This window comes from Pseudorasbora parva, chromosome 20 (assembly GCF_024679245.1).
Source record: "Pseudorasbora parva isolate DD20220531a chromosome 20, ASM2467924v1, whole genome shotgun sequence".
NCBI lineage: Eukaryota > Metazoa > Chordata > Actinopteri > Cypriniformes > Gobionidae > Pseudorasbora > Pseudorasbora parva.
Window position 1 is genome coordinate 34036894 of NC_090191.1, and position 24900 is coordinate 34061793.

At 44.6% G+C, this 24900-nt stretch overlaps 1 protein-coding gene across 1 annotated transcript; it reads left to right on the forward strand.

Annotated features, from left to right (window-relative positions):
- Nucleotides 1-17518: 17518 nt before the first annotated feature.
- Nucleotides 17519-20151, forward strand: LOC137049118 (scavenger receptor cysteine-rich type 1 protein M130-like). Its single transcript, XM_067427502.1, is given in 7 exon segments — nucleotides 17519-17777; nucleotides 17886-18469; nucleotides 18472-18643; nucleotides 18681-18998; nucleotides 19492-19782; nucleotides 19886-19963; nucleotides 20141-20151. Coding segments are annotated over 7 exon segments (1713 nt in total).
- The last annotated feature ends 4749 nt before the right edge of the window (nucleotides 20152-24900 follow it).

The window sequence follows — 24900 nt, forward strand, 5'->3', positions numbered from 1 at the left end:
CCCACTATGCCACACCAAGGGTACGCCTGCCCTAATGTGAAGCTGGAACCCAGGCACAATTAGGACTGGAGCACCCTGGCGCCGGGAGTCGCAGGGAGGTGAAGACTGTAAAATCGAATAAAAGTATGTTGAGTGGCCCAACCGGCCGCCTCACAGATATCCTGCATTGGAACGCCCGAAAGAAGAGCCACCGAGGAGCCCATGCCCCTGGTGGAATGTGCCCTTACGGCTATAGGTGAAGGCAGACCGCGCACCTGATATGCCGAGGCAATCGCCTGCACTATCCAGTTACTTATAGTGGGAGTAGCTGCAGGCAACCCCTTCTTAGGCGGACCAAAACATTCTAAAAGTTGTTCAGATTTCCTCCACTGTGCTGACCTCTCAATATATATTCTAAGAGCCCTGACGGGGCACAATAGAAAAAGTCTCCCTTCTTCCGCCGTCACATGAGGCGGAGGATGGAAAGCCTGTAGAACTAAAGATCTGACCACACTAGAAGGCACCTTAGGCACGTAGCCCGGTCTAGGGTGCAGGATAGCTTTTACTCCCCCGGGGGCAAACTCCAGGCAAGTCGGCGTAATAGCCAAGGCCTGAAGATCCCCCACTCTCCTCAGAGATGTAATAGCCAAAAGGAAAGCTACCTTAAGGGTCAGAAACTTAGGTTCAACTGTTTCTAGTGGCTCAAAGGGAGCCTCAGCCAGTCCTTCGAGAACCACCGCCAGATCCCAGGAAGGAACCCTGGTCCTGACTACAGGCCTCATCCTCCTAGCCCCGCGGAGGAATCGTACAACCAATTGGTGCCTACCCAACTGCCCATCACCCAGAGGAGTGTGGAAAGCCCCAATGGCAGCCACGTACACCTTGAGTGTAGACGGGGTAAGCCCTGCAGAGAAACGATCTTGGAGGAACTCCAGCACTGAAGCCACCGGGCAGTTAACTGGATCCACCTCACGTTCTCTACACCAAGTGACGAAGACATTCCACTTGAGGCTGTACAATCTCCTAGTTGATGGAGCCCTAGAGCTGAGTAAGGTCTCTATAACGTCTGCTGGTAGTCCCGCCTCCTGGTACCTGGCCCCCTCAGGGGCCAGACCCACAGGCTCCATATTTCTGGCCGGGGGTGAAATATTGTGCCCCCCGCCTGTGACAGAAGGTCCCTCCTCAGAGGGACCTGCCACGGGTGACCCACCAGCAGAGCTATGATGTCTGAGAACCATACTCGAGTCGGCCAACGAGGAGCCACCAAAAGAAGACTGACTCCCTGCTGCCGAACTCTCTCCAGGACCCCGGGGAGCAGAGCGATCGGGGGAAATGCATACAGACGCAGCCTCGGCCACGTCTGTACCATGGCGTCCAGCCCCAATGGGGCTGGATGAGTGAGGGAGAACCACAGCGGACAGTGGGACGTCTCTCGAGACGCGAAGAGATCCACTTCCACTGGGCCGAACCTTTCGCATATCTGCTCCACCACCTCTGGGTGGAGCCGCCACTCCCCGGGCCTCAGCCCCTGCCTCGACAGTATGTCTGCCCCCTGATTTTGTATCCCTGGGATGTACATAGCCCTGAGTGATAACAATTTCTCCTGTGACCAGAGGAGGATGAGATGCGCCAGTCTGCACAGAGGGCGCGACCTCAACCCCCCCTGGCGGTTCAAATACGCCACGACTGCCATATTGTCTGAGCGGACCAGAACGTGGTGTCCGCGGAGATCCGGGAAAAAACTCCTCAGAGCTTTGTAGACCGCCATCATCTCCAGACAGTTTATGTGCCAGGAGGAATGACGGTCCTCCCACGGACCTCTCGCAAAGCGGCCTTCCATGACCGCGCCCCAACCAGTGAGGGATGCATCTGTTGAAACGGTCTTCCGGCAACACGATGCTCCCAGCACTGGTCCCTGGGACAGAAACCAGACTTTCTTCCATATGACTAGAGCCCGAAGGCATTTGCGCGTAACTCTGATCATACGAAAAGGGTTCCCCCTGGGGGAGAACCCCCTGGTCTTTAGCCACCACTGTAAAGCCCTCATGTGTAACAGGCCGAAGGGAATGACATTGGATGCTGCCGCTAGGTACCCTAATACTCTTTGAAAGTGCTTTACAGTGATATTCTGGCCTAGCTTTATTTTTGAGACTATCGCTAGAGTGGTCTCGATTCGTGCGGGAGATAGATGTGCCCGCATCGAAACCGAGTCCCATATTACCCCCAGAAAACTCGTTTTCTGGGCCGGCTGTAACACACTCTTCTTCGAATTGAGTCTCAACCCCAAGCACTGGATGTGTGACAGAACTACATCTCGATGTTGAACTGCCATCTCGTACGACTGCGCCAGGATTAGCCAGTCGTCGATATAATTCAGCACACGGATGCCCTGCAGTCTCAATGGAGCCAGAGCTGCATCCATGCACTTCGTGAACGTGCGAGGGGAAAGAGCTAGACCGAACGGAAGTACACGATATTGGTATGCTTCGCCCCCAAAAGCGAACCTCAGAAACTTCCTGTGGCATGGAAGGATGGATATATGGAAATAGGCGTCTTTTAAATCTATCGTGACGAACCAGTCCTTGGGCTGGATCTGACTCACGATGGCAGAGATAGTCAACATTTTGAACCTGAATCTCCTCAGAGACCGGTTCAGATACCTCAGATCTAAAATCGGCCGTAGCCCTCCATCCTTTTTTTGGAACTATAAAGTACCGGCTGTAGAACCCGGCATCCCTCTCCGACATCGGAACCTTTTCTATGGCTCCTCTCGCCAGCAAGGATTTTACTTCTAGTTCCATTACCCGAACCCGCTGTGGCACCACTGCAGTCCATGTCACCCCATTGAATTTTGGAGGGGGGTGATCGAACTGCAGTCTGTACCCTGTCTCTACAGTACGCAGGACCCATTTTGATATATTCGGAAGGCATTTCCATGCGCCGAGATAATCTACTAAGGGAATCAGCCTCTCGAGGCTGACCTCGGGTGTTATTTGAATCTCGTCCCCAGCCCCCTGAAGCGGAGCCCCGGCAGGGAGCAGCTGGAGTCGATATTCGGTGTGTGGGGACAAGCGCTGTTCCGTCGCAGGTCTTTTTTGAGGCGACTGGGACAGCACCTGTCCCAGGGAAAACGATGTGGCCCGAAGCGTCAGTGACGGCGGGATTACCACATCGTTTTCCCCCGAGCGCCGCGCGGAGAACAACCTCGGTTGCGTCCGCGCGGGGGGGACCGCTCTTAAAGGTCCAGCCGATGCTAGGACCTTTTTGCAGCAGCCTTCTTAGCCAGAATGACGTTCCTCAGATCGCCCTTCGGCCTCGAAGGCTGCTGCTGCTGTTGTTGAGAGCGCCGCCTTTGTTGCCAAGCTCCCGGAGGAGGGGCTCGAAAAGCGACGCTCTGCTTCTGCACCTGCCTGTGCGAGGAGCTAGTGGACGGCTGAGGCTGCCCGCTTTGGGCAGCCTTCCCCTTAGAGCGACGAGGGAGAAACTGCCGAAAAGCTGCTGACTGTTTTTTCGCCTCCTGAAATCTGTCGACGACGTTATTAACGGCGTCGCCGAACAGACCAGAAGGCGAAATCGGGGCATCAAGGAGAAAGGTTTTATCCCTCTCCTTCATCCCCGATAAATTCAACCATAAGTGTCTCTCCACAGTCACCATAGATGCCATGGAGCGGCCGATGGCACGGGCCGTCTCCTTGGTGATGCGGAGAGACAGGTCAGCAGCTTTACGGAGCTCTAAAATGTCTTCAGGGGAGGGACCCTCTCCCTCATCTAGCTCTTTGAGGAGGTCGGCCTGGTATGCCTGCAAAATAGATAATGTATGCAGGGAACTACCAGCCCGCCCAGCCGCCATATATGCCCTGCCCACCAATGCAGATGTATCACGGCATGGCTTGGTGGGCAGTGCCGGGGCTTTAAGGGACGATGCCGATTCGGGCGAAAGATAGCTCGCGAGAGCATCTTCCACCCGCGGCATCGTCCCATAACCAGCCTCGCGCGCCCCCAGTACGTTAGAATAATCCAGTACCGGGGGGTTGGAAACACGCGCTGAATAAGGCTTATTCCAGGACCTGCTCAACTCGTTGTGCAGGTCCGGGAAAAATGGTAAGCCCCGGCGAGGTGTTGGAGCCCGGCGAGAGAGAAAGCGGTCATCCAGCCTGCTGGGTGGCTGGATCTCCTGCCTCTCTTGTGGCCATTCAATATTTAATTTGGCCACAGCACGGGTCAACACCTCCACTAACTCCTCATTGACGGGTGGATGAAGTGGCGACAATATATCTTCATCCCCCGCCTCGATGTCGAACTCATCTGGCTCCTCAGAACCAGAGAGCACGAGCATCGGACCGCCCACCCCGGGGGAAGAAGCCGCAGCGCGGGCTTCCACACGGGGAGGACGGTCATCTGGACTGTCAGCGGATGATTGAGAAAGTGCCTCGGCAGTCTCAATCTCCGCTGACAAATCCAGTTGTGAACCCCATGATCTGAGACGCCGAGCCGCCTCAGCGACTGCGGGTCCCGAACCACGGGGTTCACGGGGCTGACCGCCGTCATTAAAAACGGCCAGCCGCGAGCGAAGCACCTTGAGTGTGAGCTTCTCACAATGCTCACAAGCGGCTCCCTCGAGAGCCGCTGTGGCATGCTGCACACCCAAACATAGAACACAAAGCGAGTGTGTGTCCGTGCCTGACATAAATCGAGGACACGGAGGCACACACCGCCTGAACTCAGTGCTCTTAGTCGCCATTTGTACTCTATATATATTTAATTTACTTTGCTAGAAAGACGTACAACAGTAAATAGACAGGACAATATACACAGAGCGTTATGCTGAAGAGCGATAACTGACGCTACTATGCGCCGGACATCCCTTTATAGCTTCCGGTGATGCCGTCACATCTACGTCATGACGTTGCACCAATCAGGATTGGACAGGTTTCATTCATACTTCAGATGCGGTTATGCTTAGGGAGCATCCCCAATTCGTCGTTTCGACGCAGTGCGAAGTTCCCTCGATATAGGGAACTATCCTAGACGTCGTTCTAGTGTTATGCTCAGCACATCATGATATAATTAGCCAAGCAACAATAAAACTTCCAATATACACAAATAGGCTGAATTAATATTACCTGTCGAGAAGAAAGCAGGACACGGCGGCGTTCTTTTTAAAATCGTTCCTCCTCATGAGCTCTTCTCCATCTTGGACAGGCCACTCCAATATTTACTTTTGTCTTGTTGATTTGCCCGTTGAGTTGCCGTCTTAATTCTCTTTTCCGCTTCCTTGGCGACTCTAATACATATCCCGCAATGTTACTATAGGTCCCGACCGGGGGTCGAATTCGGTAATCAATTCCGGGACGTGGTTGCTTTCACACAGAAGGCGAACCGGCAATGCTCCGGGAATATTGCGGGTCCGACGTGCATTTAGAAAGGGGCTTAAGAGTGATGATCCTCCATCATCATATAGCAGCCTCAAGCAATCCCCCTCTTCACATTCGACACGGTGCCATCGAGTGTTAAACGCGAAAAGCGAAGCTTGAATATACGGGTATGTCCCTCTTTGGCAAATGTACTTTCAAGATGGAGGAGCAACATGGCGACCGCCATCCGAACCCTCAACACTTATGTATTTTCAATGGTATATTATAAAATTATGAGAATGCATTATTACTTGAAAGAAGTAAATATACATTAATGAGCACATATATTTTTGAAAGAACTAAGTGATTTTAGCTAAGAATAAACTAAAAAAGTTACACAGTGTAGCTTTAAGTGACATGAGACATGTGACACACAGAAGCCAATGGCACGTCACTATGCGCAGGTATGTATACGTATACATATCTATGACTGCGCGTCCGTGGCACATCCGTGGCACATTCGGTCTTCATTGTCATGTCACTGACATTATCGCGACACACACTGACACCGAGTTGTGGAACATGTCGCCGTGTGTCGTGCGTTTTTTTAATTGTATGATGGTCGTGACACCTACATAATTAAATAAATAAATAAATAATGTGTCTTTATAGGTTGACGCGGGGTTTATTTCAGACTAGGCTACAAAATGATGATTAGTTCAAATAAAGATTTAACCTTGTCACTGCAGTGTTGCCTGTCATTCATAAATAATTTTAATAAATCCATTAAATAATCATTAAGTTATGTTCGATATGCTTAAGCAACGAGTTAATCTTCAGACTGACATAAAGAAGAGATCTTTCTCTCTCTCTCTCTCTCGATACCTCGATACCTCTTCCTCACGATACCTCTTCCTCTTTACACCTGTTGCTCTCTCCAGCCGACAGGTTAACCCTCTGAACACTAACGTGCCGACGCGTTCTGCTGGATTTTTCTTTATGACATGCAGTGTGTTAGTGTGGGATCGGTCTGAATTTCGCACAGGATTGCACATAATTCTACAAATTCCCACAGATTTCGCGCTCATATCTGAAGTGCGCACATAAAGCCGACCTCTGACATACAAGTAGGCCTAAATAAAATAAAAAATAGCGCCTTTTTCCAGCTTATTAATGGTCAGATACACACACAAAAAAATGTTACAATGTTAATCTGGGTGTGAATTAACGTAGCGTACATAAAGTTATAAACAGTTCAGAAGAATGAGTAACAGGAACAGTGTTTTGATTCCACTCGTGCGTCAGGTCTTAAAGGGGCAGCAGTTATTCAAACTACAAAAACACAAAAGATCACTTGCTGCTCTTTACTGATTAACTTGTGTAACTTTAACAGATTCATATGTATTTAATTTTTACAATGAAAATCCAATGATATTTAAAATTTGATAACTAAATTTTTTAAATTCAGTTTATCACCTGAATACAGTTAGACCTAGGCCTACCTGATTTATTTGTGCTATTGTTTTTGCTTATTTTTTTCTTATTTTATTACCGTTTTCTCTTCTTTTTACCATTTGAAGTCAAGCTTTCTTTTGCTGTATGTAAGCTACTGCAACACAATTACCCTATTGTAGAACATTCACTGTAAGCATATTTGTGAGATAATTGTAATGGTAATTGATCAATGTTTATGAAAAAAAAAGCTTAAGCCTTATCATATAAAGTGATCTCTTCAGAAGAAATATTTGATTGCCTAGACTTTTAATAGACACACACACACACAAAAAAAGAAATTAATTAAAAATAGAAAAGGTCAATGTGCTGAATCTGATTGACTGTCTACCTCAAAGACGAATGTTTGCAGTTTTAAAATTTTCAATAAATGAAGTGAAAGTTAAGTGAACCCGTCAAGTGATTTTGTTTAGGGTAATTGTTTTTACAATTACCCCAAAGGCAGGTTAGATATTAAGCAAAGTCTACTTAGACAGTGATACATTTAAAATAAATAAAACTCGTGATTTAGTTAAATATCTGATCCTTCTGCTTTACGAAACACAATTTTTGGTGTTTATAGCATTATTATCTTTTTAATGTGATGATAACACTAAATAATAATTTTGACAATGTATTGGTATGTAATTTACAGCGGTGTTAGGTGCTGGAAAAATCTTTAAAATGGACCTTGAAAGTGCTTGAATTTGACCTTTGAAAAGGTGTACGAACCCTGGACATAAGACCTTGTTATTACGAGAAAAGATGTTGTTAAAATTACTTAAGATCTCGTTATTACGACATAATTGAGTGAACAAAATATGTATCACCATGCGGTTCAGGTCTTCCATAAGAGACTGCTTTATCTCACACTGAATTCATTTTCATAACCAAACATTTAATTTTCATGACATTGATGAACTCATTGTTACTTTGTTATAAATGTATTGATGAATTAATATTAACATTCTTGTTTTCTAACAGCAGACTATGATTGTTTGGGGGAGGAGCCATGAAAAGGGGCGTGGTTGTTTAAGTCAGTGACCACACCCACCACCTCACATTCTTTTACATCTTTTAAGCTCTACAGAGTAAAATGCTCCACACTGTTAAGGTTTCGTTCCACCAGTATGTCATGTTACATTTAGTACTTACATGTACCAGATCAATTACATTTAGCTAATTTTCAAAATTTGAACACAAAGAGAATTTGCTTTGCTCTCATGTTGTTGTTTCAAATTCGTCTGTGTGTATTTACTTTCCATTTACCATATTCGTTGTAATTAATTTGCCGTATTATTTGTAATTCAAAGTGATATTAACAGGCTTGTGGGAAATCATGAACTTTGCTCATTGGCAAAACATCATGATGCATCTGGACTGTGATTGAGCCATTACCAGTTCAGAACCATCACTATTAAACAGCACAACCCAGTGTTTAACAGTTCACGGCACCTTAAACTGAAAACCAGACTGACTATATATACATAAACATGTTACAAATTTATTAAAATGTATGAATTATTTCATAATCTATTTTCTTGTGATATCATGTATTTTGATATGCTGTAACGTTCCTATCTTTATCCACTTGAAACCGGCTTGTAATCAGCTAAAGACAAAAAAGAAAGAGAACCACTTTTTCCCATTCAATATGGCTGTATAAAATATAATCATTATTATTATTCACATTAGTTTTTATTATTGAATGTATAGAAAATAAACAAATAAATACAAATTATATTATTGCAATAATTTTTAGTATGTATTATTATTTATTGTTTATTATACAGGGCATTGCCACAATAAAGTGAGATACCACTAGATGGCGACGATAGCTCTTGCTTCTATCTGTGCATAAAATACTTGTATTTTAAAACGCATCAACTTTTTCCCTCCGATATATGCAATTCACATTGGTCATACTTCACAGGTCAGAAAATATGAAAATCCATATTAATAAAGAAAAAAACATATCCCTGCTGTAAAGGAAAGGGGAATCCAGTATTAGCCCTGGGACCGCATATGCCTATTTCCTATACATTATGTGAAAAAAGTGTGCGAAAGGAGTATGTCCGAATTTATAGTGTTCATAAAACAGTCGGTAAAAATACTCTCTCATGGGGACAACTGTAGGGTAGACTGAGTTTTGGAACAGAGGGGCAGGTGACACTCATCAAATAACGTGTGTGTGCATTATATCTGACATCGGTTCTCTAATCCATAGATATCAAACAAAGTCTATTTTTAGGATTAAACCTTTAACTTTACCTCCTCTATTTAACATTGAATAGCTTATTGTCCTTTTAATGACCATAAAACTGTTTGTGATATTTTATTTCATGGTGCCCTTCAAGGCAATTTTGTGTGTGATGGGGTACATACTATTAAATATACCCGCAGTCATATTTTATTGTGTCGGACACTGTCAAGGCCTAGGCAACTGAGATTAAATGATGGAGGCCACAACTGTATCTGACAGCACAATAACTGAATAAAAGTAAGATCATTAATGAGTATGAATGAGTTTTTCCAAATGGCTGGTTTTTAGTTGTTCAATACTTTTGTAATTGTAAACTGTTCAACATTTTAGAGATAAACTCTTACTCTTTCCAGTGATTTACTGATGAATTGTGGGCTATTTAACTCTTAGATGTTGCTATTTAATAGCAAATTATCAGTTGTGTATAATAAACAACAGAAATAAAATCAAGAGATAATTGCAGAATAGTACCTTTTAAGACATTCTAACGATTCACATTAGTTTGTTATTGGCTACTTTAGAGAATTACGCATGGGTGGTTTAATTGTAGGATCCTGTTTCACCTATAATTGAAATTAAGGTATTTCATGGTTTTATGAACTATAGCTGTGGAAAATATGAACTATTTTATTTAAAGGTATTATTGATCATTTTATTTTAAAAAACAAAATAAATTAAAAACATGAAAAAGTTATGTCTTAATGACTAGATTAGTGTAAAAAGCAAAACTTGTTCCAATCTGTTGCCCTTCGTCCAGATTTCACACACTGTATGTAGAATTAACTATTTTTATGTTCTCAAATAAGTTTATTTAGTATATTAAAAGACCAACTCAAAAGGATTAAAAGATTTTGGACACAGCTCATGTTTATTTTAACATCAATCTCATCCACTTTTCTCTTCATCCACTGCTCTCTGATCTTTTTCTTTTTCTCCTGTTTTCTTAATCTTGTCCTACAATTTTATTATTATAAATGCTGGACAACAGAAAATGTATGACTTAAACATCATTTGCCCTAACTTTGCTTGAGTTTTAATGAATGAAGTTTAAACATTAAAAATATAAAAATTAAATAGATATCAGTCTCACTCTTACTGTTACAGGATCATCAGAAAAAAATTGCTGCCTTAAATTAAGTACAATCAACTTGGATGTTTAAATCATTTTAACCTATTACATTAAACTGATTTAAAAAATGTTTTAGCTGAATCTTGTACAACTTATAGAATAGTTGAAATATGCTTAACTTATTTTGTTGAGTTAAAGCTATGAAAAAACACATGTCAGAACTTATTGATCCTCTTTTTTTACAGTCTAGGCTATTAGGTATATGAGAGCCGCACAGCTAGAGTTATATGAATGTGCAATGAAATGACCTCTACATGAAGTAAAATAGAGCCATAAAGTTGCTATCAGAAATAAATGAACAATTTCTGTCCAGAAAAAATGTTTAACAAGATATGATCTGTGGACACTGTTATCAGCTGCTCCTCTTTACAATAAGAAGTGTTCCCTTTCGGGGAACTCGAGCTGCGTCGAAACGCTGTGAGAACGCCTCTGCGTTAATGCGTCGTGAAGCGCCTGTAGAACCATTCCATCGAAAAAAGATCGATCGTCGCCGACGTGATGACGTCGCCGACGTGATGACGTCATCAACCGGAGACTATAAAAGGTCCGCGAACACAAACAGGAACTAGCTTCTGTGCCTTCAGTAAGCGATCTGTGTGAACCTGTCTGTCTATTTGGTGTTTTTGTCTGTCTATTATCAGAGATTTTCCACCCTTTTGTTAAATATTTCATATATTAACAGAAAAAAGAGAAAATAAAATAGATAGAAATGGCGAGTGAAAGCAGCAATTTCAGAAAGTGTGTTCCTCCCTGCCCACGCTACATCACGGGCGGGGACACACATCTTCTCTGTGTTGCATGCTTGGGAGCGCAGCATGCCCAGGCAGCCCTCGAGGGGGCTGCTTGCGAGCACTGTGAGCGTATGCCACTGAGAACGCTGCGCTCCCGCCGGGCACTCTTCGAGGAGGGTGCCTCGGCTCGTGTTCCCCGCGGCTCTGGTCCCGCTGCTGCCGAGGCAGAGCGGAGGCTGCAGTCGTGGGGTTCACAATTGGATGTTGCAGAGGGGTTTGAGACGGGCACTGCCTTATCTCTGCCCTCACCTGCTCCATCCAGCGGTTCTTCTCGGGGCTTGGAAGCACGCATTGCGGTTTCTTCCCCCCCGAGAGAGCCGCCGGTGCTCCAACTATCCAGCTCCGAGGAGGTGGACGTTGAGAGCATCGCGACTGAAGATTCGCCACTTCAGTCCCCTGCGAAAAAAAAAAAAAAGTGGACTTTACAGAGGGGTTTGAGACGGGCCCGGCCTTATCTCAGCCCTCACCTGTATCGTCCAGTGTCTCGTCTCGGGGTTTGGAAGCCCGCTCTGCGGTCTCTTCCTCCCTGGGCGGGGCACCGGTGCTCCAACTATCCAGCTCTGAGGAGGTGGACGTTGAGAGCATCGCGACTGAAGACTCGCCACTTCAGTCACCCGCTAGTGAGTTGAGGTTCTCACGAGAGCTGTGGCCAGGTTAAATATAAAAATAAGAAATGACTGGCTGGCTGAAATATCTGAATCCCATCGAAATCAGAGAGAACGAAATTAGATGAGCGATTCCTGCCCTCTCGTGCAAAGCATCAACGTCCTGCCATTCTTCCCTGACCTGCACACCGAGGTGTCTAGGTCATGGAGGAAACAAGCGGTATCATATAGAGTGTTCAGCCCACATACATCTGCATATAGTAATATATTTGGGCTGAGACACTATGGTTATGGGGCGATGCCGAAGATCGAAGAGACGCTTGCGAGCTATCTCTCGCCTTCAGCTGCATCGTCCCTGGCATTTCCCCTCCGAAGGAAATCGGTGCTTACCTCAGCACACGGTACCCGTCTTCCTTCGGTGCCCACAGGGGGCCGCGCTGCTAACCCCGCCGCAATGTCAGGGCGCAGAGGGTCTCCGCGGGCCACCTGAGGGTGGTCCGCCCCCTCCTCGGAGGGCATGCGAGCAGTCAGGTCAGGTGTTCCCTGCCGGTTCGCCGTTTCAGGGCACTGCACTCGCTGCTCAAATTACACCAGAGGCCAGCCTCGAGAGGCTGGTTCCCTTAGTTTCCCCTCCGTGGGAAGACGGTGCTTACCTCAGCATACGGTACCCGTCTTCCTTCGGTACCCTCAAGGGGCCGCGCTGCCAACCCCGCCGCAATGTCGGGGCGCAGAGGGTCTCCGCGGGCCACCTGAGGGTGGTCCGCCCCCTCCTCGGAGGGCAGGGGAAACAAAAGGACGCTGAGGGTAGTCCCCTCCGAAGGGAAACGGTGTTTACCTCTGCCTACGGTACCCGTTGTCCTGCAGCGCCCTCTGGGGGCCGCGCTGCCAACCCCGCCGCAATGCCGGGGCGCAGATGGTCCCCGCGGGCCACTCGAGGGTGGTCCGCTCCCCCTTCGGGGGGCTCCCGAGCAGTCAAGTCAGTCGTTCCCTGCCGGTCCGCCGCTTCAGGGCACTGTGCTTGTTGCTCAAAATACACCAGAGGCCAGCCTCGAGAGGCTGGTTCCCTTAGTAGATTTTCTAGACGAGTGGAAACGTCTATCGAATATATCTCAGTGGGTCCTGCAGATAATAGAAAAGGGGTACGCCATTCAGTTCAGAAGTCGGCCACCTCCTTTCTGCGGTGTCCTACCTACAGAGGTGGGCCCGGAGCAGGCTCTGGTAATGGCACAGGAAGTAGAGACACTCCTGCAAAAAGGGGCTATAGAGAGGGTTCCCCCTCCCAGCAGGGAGTCTGGCTTTTATAGCCGTTACTTCATCGTGCCGAAGAAGGATGGGGGCTTACGCCCGATATTAGATCTGCGGCTATTGAATCGCTCGGTGGCCAAGCTCAAATTCAAGATGCTTACACTCAGACAGATTGTAGCCCAGGTCAAATCGGAGGATTGGTTTGTCACCATAGACCTCAAAGATGCGTATTTTCATGTCTCCATCCTTCCACATCACAGGAAGTTCCTGAGGTTTGCCTTTGGGGGAGAGGCATACCAATATCGTGTACTTCCCTTCGGTCTAGCACTGTCACCCCGCACGTTCACCAAGTGTGTGGATGCAGCTCTGGCGCCGCTGCGTCTACAGGGCATCCGCATACTGAACTATATCGACGACTGGCTGATTCTAGCGAATACAGAGCAGATGGCGGTTCAGCATCGAGATGCTGTTCTCGCCCATATGTCGAAGCTGGGGTTGAGGCTGAACGCCAAGAAGAGTGTGCTTTCTCCGGCTCAGAGAACCACTTTTCTAGGTGTGAACTGGGACTCGGTAATTACGCGGGCGCAATTATCGCCAACACGCATAGCATCGATCCTGGCAGCCGCCAAAGAACAGAAGCTAGGCCGAGCCGTCACTGTGAAACGGTTCCAGAAACTGTTAGGTCTCATGGCAGCAGCGTCCAACGTGATATCTTTTGGCCTACTGTACATGAGGCCACTGCAGTGGTGGCTCAAAACAAAAGGGTTCTCCCCGAGGGGAAATCCGCTCCGCACGATCAAAGTCACGCGGCGATGCCTACGTGCTCTGGTCATGTGGAAAAACCCGCTCAGGGTCCCGTGTTGGGGGCTCATGTTCGTCGCGTAACGCTAACGACAGATGCCTCTCTCACGGGCTGGGGGGGCGACCATGAGTGGTCGCTCATCCCAGGGTCTATGGCAGGAACATCAGCGGCACTGGCACGTAAATCGGCTAGAGATGCTCGCAGTGTTTCTTGCATTGAAACAGTTCCTGCCCGACCTCAAGGGGCCACCATGTGCAGACAACACATCGGTGGTCGTCTATATAAATCACCAGGGGGGTCTGAGGTCCCGTCCGTTGGACAATTGGCACATCGGATCCTCCTGTGGGCCCAAGGGAAATTGCTGTCAGTCAGAGCAGTATATATCCCGGGGGTCCTGAATCAGGAAGCAGACAGCCTGTCGAGGCAGGGGCCGAGGCCCGGGGAATGGAGACTCCACCCAGAAGTGGTGGAGCTCCTATGGAAGGTATATGGGAGCTATTTGCTTCGGCGGAGAGTTCTCACTGCCCGCAGTAGTTTCTCTGACCCATCCAGCCCCGCTGGGGTGGATGCCATGGTACAGGGGTGGCCGAGGCTACCTCTGTACGCCTTCCCCCCGATTGTCTTGCTTCCAGGAGTTCTGGAGAGGGTACGCCGGGACGGGGCCCAGGTACTCCTAGTGGCTCCGTACTGGCCGACCCGAGTATGGTTTTCGGACCTGATATCTTTCCTGGAAGGCTCTCCGATGGAGATTCCGACCAGGAGGGATCTACTCTCTCAGGCGGGCGGGAGATTCCTGCACCCACGCCCAGAGATGTGGAAACTGTGGGCCTGGCCTCTGAGGGGGCTAGGCTCATAGAGGAAGGTCTCTCGGCCGAGGTCGTAGAGACCATCCTTCACTCCAGAGCTCCGTCCACGAGGAAACTGTACGCTCTGAAAGGGAAACTTTTCTCAGCATGGTGCAGAGAACGCCAGTGGGACCCAGTTAACTGCCCGGTTGGTACAGTGCTGGAGTTTCTGCAGGCGAGGTTCTCGGCAGGGTTGACCCCCTCCACAATAGAGGCGTACGTGGCGGCCTTGGGTGCCGTCCACGTCCCTTTGGGTGGAGTGTCTTGGGAAGACACCCTCTGATTACACGTTTCCTCCGTGGCACTTTAAGGTTGAGGCCTGTTATGCACTCATGTCTAGAGTTTGCGCCGGGGTTTTCTCATCCCAGGCCGGGTTATGTCCCCAAGGTTCCTACGAGCCCACGGGGCCCCATTACTCTTCAAGCATTCTGTCCTCCTCCTTTCACGACGTCAGACCAGGAAGATTAATCTGCTGTGCCCTGTTAGAGCACTAGATACTATGTCCACAGAGCTGCCCTGTGGAGGAAAACTGATCAGCTGTTTGTCTGTTTCGGGCCCCCTAAGAAGGGGCCCCAGTATCTAAGCAGAGGATGAGCAAGTGAGTGGTCGAGGCCATCTCACTTGCTTATGAGGCGGCCGGGCAGCAGTCTCCACTGGCTGTCCGGACGCATTCAACCAGGGGTATGGCTGCTTCTTAAGCACTTTTGTCGGGGGCGTCCCTCCACGATATTTGTAAACGCGGCCGGATGGTCGTCTCCTTTAACTTTCGTCAGGTTCTATGAACTAGACCTGGCATCTACAGTTGGGGCACAGGTACTCTCGTAACCGTGTGCGCTTCGGCTTCACACATACGAGACACTTGGTCCTATGGCGATGTGGGTATAAGCGTTCTCACAGCGTTTCGACGCAGCTCGAGTTCCCCGAAAGGGAACGTCTCAGGTTACGTATGTAACCCTAGTTCCCTGAGGGAACGAGACGCTGCGTCGCTCTGCCATACTCCCGGCGTGTCCGTGATCACTTACTTCATGCTTTATCAGAAGCTAGTTCCTGTTTGTGTTCGCGGACCTTTTATAGTCTCCGGTTGATGACGTCATCACGTCGGCGACGATCGATCTTTTTTCCGATGGAATGGTTCTACAGGCGCTTCACGACGCATTAACGCAGAGGCGTTCTCACAGCGTTTCGACGCAGCGTCTCGTTCCCTCAGGGAACTAGGGTTACATACGTAACCTGAGACGTTTTGCCTCCCTCTGCTGGATGAATTACGCATTGCTGAATGAAACTTATTACAGCTACAAATATCTTTGACAAAATGTCAAATGAATATCTTTGGAACAGAAACCAATGTTTATTAACAGATATGATAAGAGATATTAACAGATGTGTTATGTTTATTATATAGCAGCAGTCCAGTTAATTTTCTAATGTATTAATATTTATTGTGCTTTTAGAACACCATAGTAATAATATTATGCACATTTGTCCCAAAAATATTACTTAAAAAAGTAAATTTTATTATAAATGATATATTTATATCAAAGATCAAGTATTTTGTATATGTCGTCAGTCTTGTATGTTGTGTGTGAGACTCAGGCTTTGATGCTGAATATAACCTGCAGTGTTTCTGGATCAATCTCCTTTAAGTTTAGTGTGACTTTCTCTCCACGCTGACATATGACTGACACGAGTCTGTCCTCAGTGAAGTGTCTCTTCACGCTGGAGGAGGAGTCCCGCTCATCAGCGCAGATGTTCTCTTGATATATATGGTGAAAATCATAAATGCCTCCTCTGATTTGTCAGTGATTGTGTTTGATGATTTCCTCTGTTGTGTCTAATAAGGTAACAGTGAGTGTCATTGGCAGCTGTGAGAGTCTCTCTCTCTTTAGGGGACTGACAGGAGCCAGTTTCTTCAGTGGGTTTCAGGAGCCGAGGAGAACAGAGTCAAACAAACAGTGTGACGAGCAGAAGAAGATGGAGGGATGTCTGACACTCGTTTTACTCTCCTCTATTCTCACTATAACTACATCTGGTAAGTACAAAATAGACTGAACGGAGGTGAAATTATACATGTTTAAATGATCAGTTTATCTATAATGGCATTAGATCACTAGAAACTAAATAAACACCTGTGTTACATATCTAGAAATAAAAAAATTGAGACATCATTAATTGTTAGTAATATGTTATAATTTCTTAAAGCATTTACAGTCAACCGGTTTAATGATGAAAAGATGATTTGTAATGATGTAAATTATGATAAAAAGTTATCAGCTTATGCCCCAGCTTTTGGTTGTCTGGATGAGAATAATATATTTATATTTGAGTGTACAACTGAATGTTCTGTGCAACATATAAATATGTTTAACTTTGCAATATTCTACAGGTGATTGTAAGCTTTTCTTCTGCTACTGCCTAAATGTTTATCTTTTTCATATACAGATTTTGAGACTGTGAGGTTAGTTAATGGTAACAGTCCCTGCAGTGGTCGAGTGGAGGTTCATCATGATGGTCAGTGGGGAACAGTGTGTCATTATGATTGGGATAAGACTGATGCTGCAGTGGTGTGTAGAGAGATAGGATGTGGAGAGGCTGTAGAGGCTGTGCACAGTGCTCGCTTTGGACGAGGATCAGGACCAATACTGATGGATGATGTGGACTGTAGTGGATCAGAGTCAACACTGAAGAACTGTAGATCGAGAGGATGGGGTGTTCATTACTGTGGTCATCATCACGATGCTGGAGTCAGATGCTCAGGTGAGCTGCTCCATACATCACCATGTTAATGCATGACTGATCAGACTTCCATCCATAAAAGTCATATGTGCAATTTTAAATTGTTTTCATTAATAGCTAATAAATAATAATAAATATCAGCTATTGATATTCATAATATTTTCATTCTTTTAAACACATCTTAGTATGTACTGCTTTCTCTGTCAAAACCATCAGATACAAAAACTTTTGGAAGGCCTAGTCTTGTTGCTGGTTCTCATCTGTGCTCTGGAAGATTGGAAATGTATTTTGGAGCACAGTGGTACACAGTTTGTGCTGCTGCCTTTGACCAGCAGGATGCAGAGGTTGTGTGTAGAGAGCTGGACTGTGGAGCTCCTGTACAGGTGCTGGGAGAAGCTGCTTTTGGCAAAGGAGACGCTCAGATGTGGACACAAGAGATTCAGTGCAGAGGAGATGAGTCTCAGATTCAACACTGTTCATCGTCAACCTCACAAAATATAAACTGCACCCATGACAACGAAGTGGGACTGATATGTTCTGGTAAAATATTAATGTTCAGCCTGTCTACTATATATAGAGAAATCTAATTTTTAAATTTAAAATGTAATTATTTGATCTGTTTCAGTAAGTGCTGTGTTCTTTGTCCAGGTTACACTGACCTCAGACTGGTCAATGGTCCTGACATCTGTTCTGGTCGAGTTGAGCGTCAGTACTTCAGTCAGTGGGGCACAGTGTGTGATGCATGCTGGGATATGAGAGCTGCCAGTGTCCTCTGTAGACAGCTGGATTGTGGGATTGCTGTGTCTGTTGTGGGATCAGACTGGTTTGGAGAGGGAAGTGGTGAAATCTGGGCTGATGTGTTTGATTGTGACGGGAATGAAACAAAACTCTCAGAATGTTCCATCTCTTCATGGAGTCGAGCTGAATGTTCTCATAGACAAGATGTTGGAGTCATCTGCTCTAGTGAGGGGATTTTATTTAAAAAATGTCAAATACACAAATTACTGGCAGTATCTTATTCAAAAGACACATCTTTCACTCAGATTCCTCTCTGGCTGTTCGTGATGGTCTGGTGCGGTTGTCTGGAGAGAGACAGTGTGAGGGGGAGGTGGAAGTTTCCATCCATCAGGTCTGGAGGAGAGTTCTGCTGGACTCCTGGAGTCTCACTGAATCCTCTGTGGTCTGCAGACAGCTGGGCTGTGGCTCTGTGCTGAACTTCTCCGGCTCCTCTTCATCCAGTCCTGAACTCAGTCATGAGTGTGTGACGGGCTTCCAGTGCTCTGGGAGTGAAGCTCATCTGGGGAACTGCAGCTCTCCACAAACTCTCAACTGCAGCTCCACACAACAGCTGTCAATCTCCTGCCTTGGTGAGAAGAGCAACATCTGGGCAGATTCTTCAGTTGTTAGTGATCAATAATGTGTTTTTCTCTCTCTGAATATCAGGTCACGGGTCAATCAGGCTGGTGGGTTCTGGGGGAGACTGTGCAGGGAGGCTGGAGGTTTTTCACAGCGGCTCATGGGGGACAGTGTGTGATGACTCCTGGGATATTAAAGATGCCCATGTGGTGTGCAGACAGCTGCAGTGTGGAGTGGCCCTCAGTAACCAGCAGGTACCAGCCTGGTTTGGTCCTGGTTCTGGACCCATATGGCTGGATGAGGTGGAGTGTGAGGGGAATGAGACGTCCCTGTGGAACTGCTCTTCTCCAGGCTGGGGAAAACATGACTGTCAACACAAGGAGGATGTAGGAGTCGTGTGCTCAGGTAAACAATAAAAAATATCTAATAAAAAAATAATAATATAAGTAACTTTTCAAGAACCTATTTACAGTATGTGGAATACAATGTAACCAGTGTGATTCCGGAAAAATGGGTTGATTCTGTTCAGTGAATCGAAAACATACAGCCTAGAACTAACTTTTAGACTGAAAAAAGCCTTTACTGACTGGATGCTCATACAAAGTATTGCTAAATATACATGCAATGGTTAATTTTTGTTTAACATTATGTATTACATTACATCACCTCTAAAAAAGATGAAAGGTTAGTAAAAAGTCAGTGTAAATTTATATTTATTATTGATTTTATCTCATTGATCGCATTCAAATATAATTGCATTTATTTTTTCCAAATATTTATACCTTAAAAATGGATTTGTAATTGATAAAATTACCAAAAATGTATTGTGGATTCCAACCCAAAATAACTATTTTAGTCATGTGAGAGTTGAAGTTGATTCTCATCCTTCTCTATCTAGAGTTTAAAGAGATCAGGTTAACTGAGGGCTGTGAAGGGAATCTGGAGGTTTTCTACAATGGATCCTGGGGTAATGTGTGTTACAACCTGATGGACAGAGACACAGCGAGTCTGATCTGTCAGGAGCTGAACTGTGGAAGATCTGGCAGTGAACCCAGTAATTCAGAGGGACTGAATAATTGGCTTGATGAACTTAATTGTCGACGTCATGATTCCACTCTATGGCAGTGTCCATCTAAACCTTGGAGACAGAATGACTGTGATAATGAAGTGGCCAAGATCACCTGCTCAGGTAAGATGATATTTAAATGATTCAATATGATCATTTATGGTTAAATATTACTTATGATGTCTAATATTCTGTTCTGTGATGTTTTTAAACTTTAAAATTTCAGAGGAGGAGAATCACGAATCTCCTCAGAGTCGTCTGACATGTTCAAACTCAACATCTCCTCATCAGAGACAGTGTTCAAGTAAGTTTATCATATGCTTATTTTTATATTTATTCATCTTTATATAAATAAAATTCTTCTTTACATTTATATTTGTGACCTAAATTACTTTCTATTCCACATTGAAAATTAATCACAGCTTTAAAGCCCTCCAGCTTCCGTTTAAATGTGTGTTTTGCTGTAAATGTTGTGCTGAAGCTGGTCAGTGATGGTTGATGTGTGTGATTTAGAGCATGTTCCTCTCAGACTGAGTGGAGGGGCGGGCCGGTGCTCTGGGAGGCTGGAGGTGTATCATAACGCTGTGTGGGGCTCAGTCTGTGATGATCTGTGGGACATCAGCGATGCTCAGGTGGTCTGCAGGCAGCTGGGTTGTGGAGCAGCACTGAGGGCTGATGGGAATTCAGCCTTTGGTGCTGGTGAAGGTGTTGTGTGGCTGAACAGAGTCGAGTGCAGAGGGAATGAGATTCACCTGTGGGACTGTCCTCTCTCCCTGAAGAACCACACTGACTGCTCCCACAAAGAGCACGCTGGACTCACCTGTGCAGGTCACAACAACACACTGAGGAATGTTAAATAAATAATTTAATTTGATTTGATTTGTTAATGTTATTGTGTCTTTTTTTACAGATTTACCAGATTTGTCAGTGTCCACTACTCCTGCCACAACAACATCAGCTTCTCCTCCAGTTTCTCAGACAGTGCGCTCCAGCTCAACATCAGTCACTCCTCCACAAACTCCTCCAGCGTCTCTCTCCGTGCCTGTGATTGTACTGGGAGTTGTGCTCTTACTGCTCTTAGTGCCACTGCTTATACTGATTCAGCGGAACAGAGTGATGAGGAGAGGTAGGAGAGATCCAGAGACTGTCATATTGTGTCTTATTCAGTGTGTGATCAGTCATGTGTTGTGAACTGACAGCAGGTTTGTCTGTCTACACTCACAGCTCTCTCTAAGAGGAGACACAGTATGAAGACTGAGGCCGTTTATGAGGAGATTCATCGCAGACACAATCACTTCACTCAGAGGGGTGAGACATGAGCCATGAATCTTATTTAATATGATGAATTAATAAGAGAGTCTGTCAGACACTTGATGTTCATCTATTATTAGTCCTGTTAAACCTCCTGCTTCAAACCATAGAGCTGCAGGTGCATGTTAGTGTGTGTGTGTGTGTGTGTGTGTGTGTGTGTGTGTGTGTGTGTGTGTGTGTGTGTGTGTGTGTGTGTGTGTGTGAGAGTGTGTGTGTGTGTGTGTGTGTGTGTGTGTGTGTGTGTGTGTGTGTGTGTGTGTGTGTGTGTGTGTGTGTGTGTGTGTGTGTCTTCCTGTGTGTATATTTAGAGGATAATAAGGAACGGTTCATATGTTTGTAAGTGTAGGTGCAGGTGTGTGTGTGTGCTTGTCTCTTCCTGTGTGTATTTCTGGAAGGCAGTGAGGAATGGGTTCATGTGAGGATACATGTGTGTGTTTGCTAATAGGCCTAAAACATGAGATTTCTGCCTCTAAAGCTTTTAAAATGAAGTAATTATATTCTTGTTGTGTTGTCAGTAACACAATGCTTTGTGATCCAAAGGAAATGAGGATTAATTCTGTTTGTAAAGATGAACATGTTTCTGACTGTTCTGCTCTCCTTTATCAGGGAGTCTCGTCTCTGAAGAACTGCATTCTGGGTATGAAGATGCTGATGAGCTTCTCTCAGGTTAGAGAGCTGAAGTATATTCAAAATAATTCATAAAATAAATAATTTGATTTACACACACACACACACACACACACACACACACACACACACACACACACACACACACACACACACGTAACAATTTTGTTATCTTATTAGAAAAGGATTTCAAGACTGCATATTATGATGATGTCACCAATGGCAGTGGCCTGAAAGGTCAGTTAACTGATCACATGATTTATTGCATATGATTATATCTGTATGTATGTAACACCGAAATATACATATTTTGAGGCAGAAGAGATGATGAAGGAAATGACACCGGGATACTATGATGATGTCATCACTGATGGACTGACACCAGATCGTGGGACAGGTGCCGTTCTGTTATTCTGTAATAGGATATGAAATATTTGAAATATATACAATCTGTGTATGTATAAAATATACATAATATTTTGTATGAGTGTCTCATGTTTAATTTGCAGAAGACACACCTGAGAGCTATGATGATGTCATGACAAGCGGACAAAACTCGATCAAAAATGGTGTTTACTTTTTGTTATTGGTGTATTTAACATTCTTTTTATATTGATTTATGATATTATGGGTTTATCCCAATACATTGTATGATATAATGTAACGTTTATTCTGTTTTAATCTTCAGGTGTAGTGGACACGCCAGAGCCATATGATGATGTCATCATTGATGGACAGAACTCTCCAGGTGTAACAGGTAAAGGTGAGACACACAGAAGTGCACTTTATTATCAACCGCTTCTAATGAGTGTGTGTTATAGCATTAATGAATCATCAGGACTTTATCAGGAGTAAATCTAACAGTCTCAGACAGTCATGAGAAAGAGATCAATGACATCATCAGTGACACGAGCTGATTTACAGATTATAATGTGAGCTTTTATTTCACATGTGTGTGTCAGAGGAAGATCAGGAGGAGTATGATGATGTGAAGAACAGCGATGAAGATCAGACAAACCTGTTGGGTGAGTTATTGTGACGTTCCTATAGCCGATGTTTTATTTATTTTGCTCATTTAAACTAAATCTTAATGTAATTGTAACAGTGAAAACTAAATTTTGCTTTTGTTTTTAAAAACAGACTATGATGATGTGGGGGAGGAGTCAAATAAAGAGGGAGTGGCCATGTGACTCACTGACCACACCCACTGCCTCTTCATCAAATCAGATGGCAGTTCCTGGAGCTACTGGGAGTTTCTTATGTTGCTAATAATGCATCAGTGCCTTATGGTTTTATACTATTGCTGATCTTTTTGTATGAAATGTTACAACAAAAAACAATATCTTCAGTATTTGTCCTATTATTTTATATTGATATTAATGAATTAATTTTTATGAACTTTATGACAACATTTAAGTGTAGAGCAGGGGTTTTCAAACTGGGGTCTCCAGAAGGATCGAGGCGCTCCCCAGAACATTTCAGAGAATAAAAAGACAAAGCAAAAATGGAGTCTACCGAACATTCAAACCGTTTCATTTCTAAATGTTTCTCTCCTTTCTTGCCATACATTCTTTCCAGATTTGTATATGTCTGCTTTGTATCTTTGGATTGAGTTTTTCTCACTATACTCCTCTTTATCTCACTCACTAGGAATGTAAGGTAGTGTTCTTAACCCAGTACATAAGCTTACTCACATTTATTGAGAAAGTTTCTTATTCAAATAATTTATAATTGAAGATGTTCATCAGGTTTATACTTCCAACTTTAAGCAGAGCCAATTTAAGTTTGGAAACAATATGTTGTATTTATAATGTCACACTTACTATTTATCTAACAGTTTAAATGTTTTTTCATACATAAAAATATATAGATGGATTTTAGGAAGAGGGTCCCTCATAAAAGGTTCATCATATTCGGGGATCCTTGGCATAATAACGTTTGAAAACCCCTGGTGTAGAGCATAACAACTCCCAATGCAATTTAATTTAGAAAGTCATTTTAGTGATAACAACAAAAAGGTTTGCAAAAATAATTGCACATATAATTTGTGTCATCAGTCAATCAAAACACATTTAAAACACCGATCTCACAGTTTATTGTGTGATGATACATTTTACATTTTAAATACATCTACAGGTTGAGGTTGGATTAAAAATTCTTGTCTTTTCTTTTTTTAAACACTTTTCAACTCTTTCAAGAATTTCTACACAAACAGGAATATTAAAAATACAACAATCATTGGCCAAAAAAAAATTAAAGGGTGCTGAATAAGTTTACATGACATTAATTCATTAAGACAAGATGAACCTTTAAATATACACTTTATCTTTTCTTATCTAATCGAATGAAAGAGAGGAAACCAATCAGTTACCTCATCATCAAAAGAACAATGGGATCATTTATTGTTACTTTTAGTGTTTTTTTTTTTTTTTAACTATATTTGTTATTATGGCTGAATTGCCCTAAAGTGGGACACTTCCTAATGTGGGACACCTAAGGTCTAGGTTCCCTATTAATACCAAAGGTCAGTGACAGAGTTTTGACAAACTTGATATTAAAGATTATAAATTCATTTTAAACAAAACAATCATGCTACTTTTGGCCTGTGTATGATTAGCCTAATGTGGGACAGTACTTCAGTCAGTCAATGTGTGGTGGGGCATGGTCTGCGGGACTAAAATGGTTATTTACAGGGTTTTAGAGTTGTTAATATGCAATATTAGAATGAATTGTGACTCAATGTAGAATCTAGCCTAAAGTTTGTTCAAGCTGTTTTGTTGCAAGATTTTCAATTTTTCTGATCCATTCAAATCTGCCCCTATCACCACTCTCTCACCTCTGGGAACAGTCTGCATCACTTCCTCCAGCTCGCTCCAGAATCTGTCTTTCTCATCTTACAACCTACTTGTGGAGCATAGACACTAACAACATTCAACATCACACCTTCAATATCCAGCTTCAGACTCATCAACCTATCTGACACTCTCTTTACCTCCAGAACATTCTTCACAAACTCCTCCTTCAGGATCACTCCAACTCCATTTTTCTTCCTGTCCACACCATTATAAAACAGTTTAAACCCTGCTCCAATGCTTCTAGCCTTGCTCCCTTTCCACCTGGTCTCCTGGACACACAGAATGTCAACTTTCCTCCTCTGCATCATATCTACCAGTTCTCTGCCTTTACCTGTCATTGTACCAACATTCAGAGTCCCTACTTTCAGTCCTAAACACCGGCCTTTCCTCTTCTCTCTCTGCCTACGGACACACCTTCCTCCTCTAACACACTTTCCTCCTCTAACAC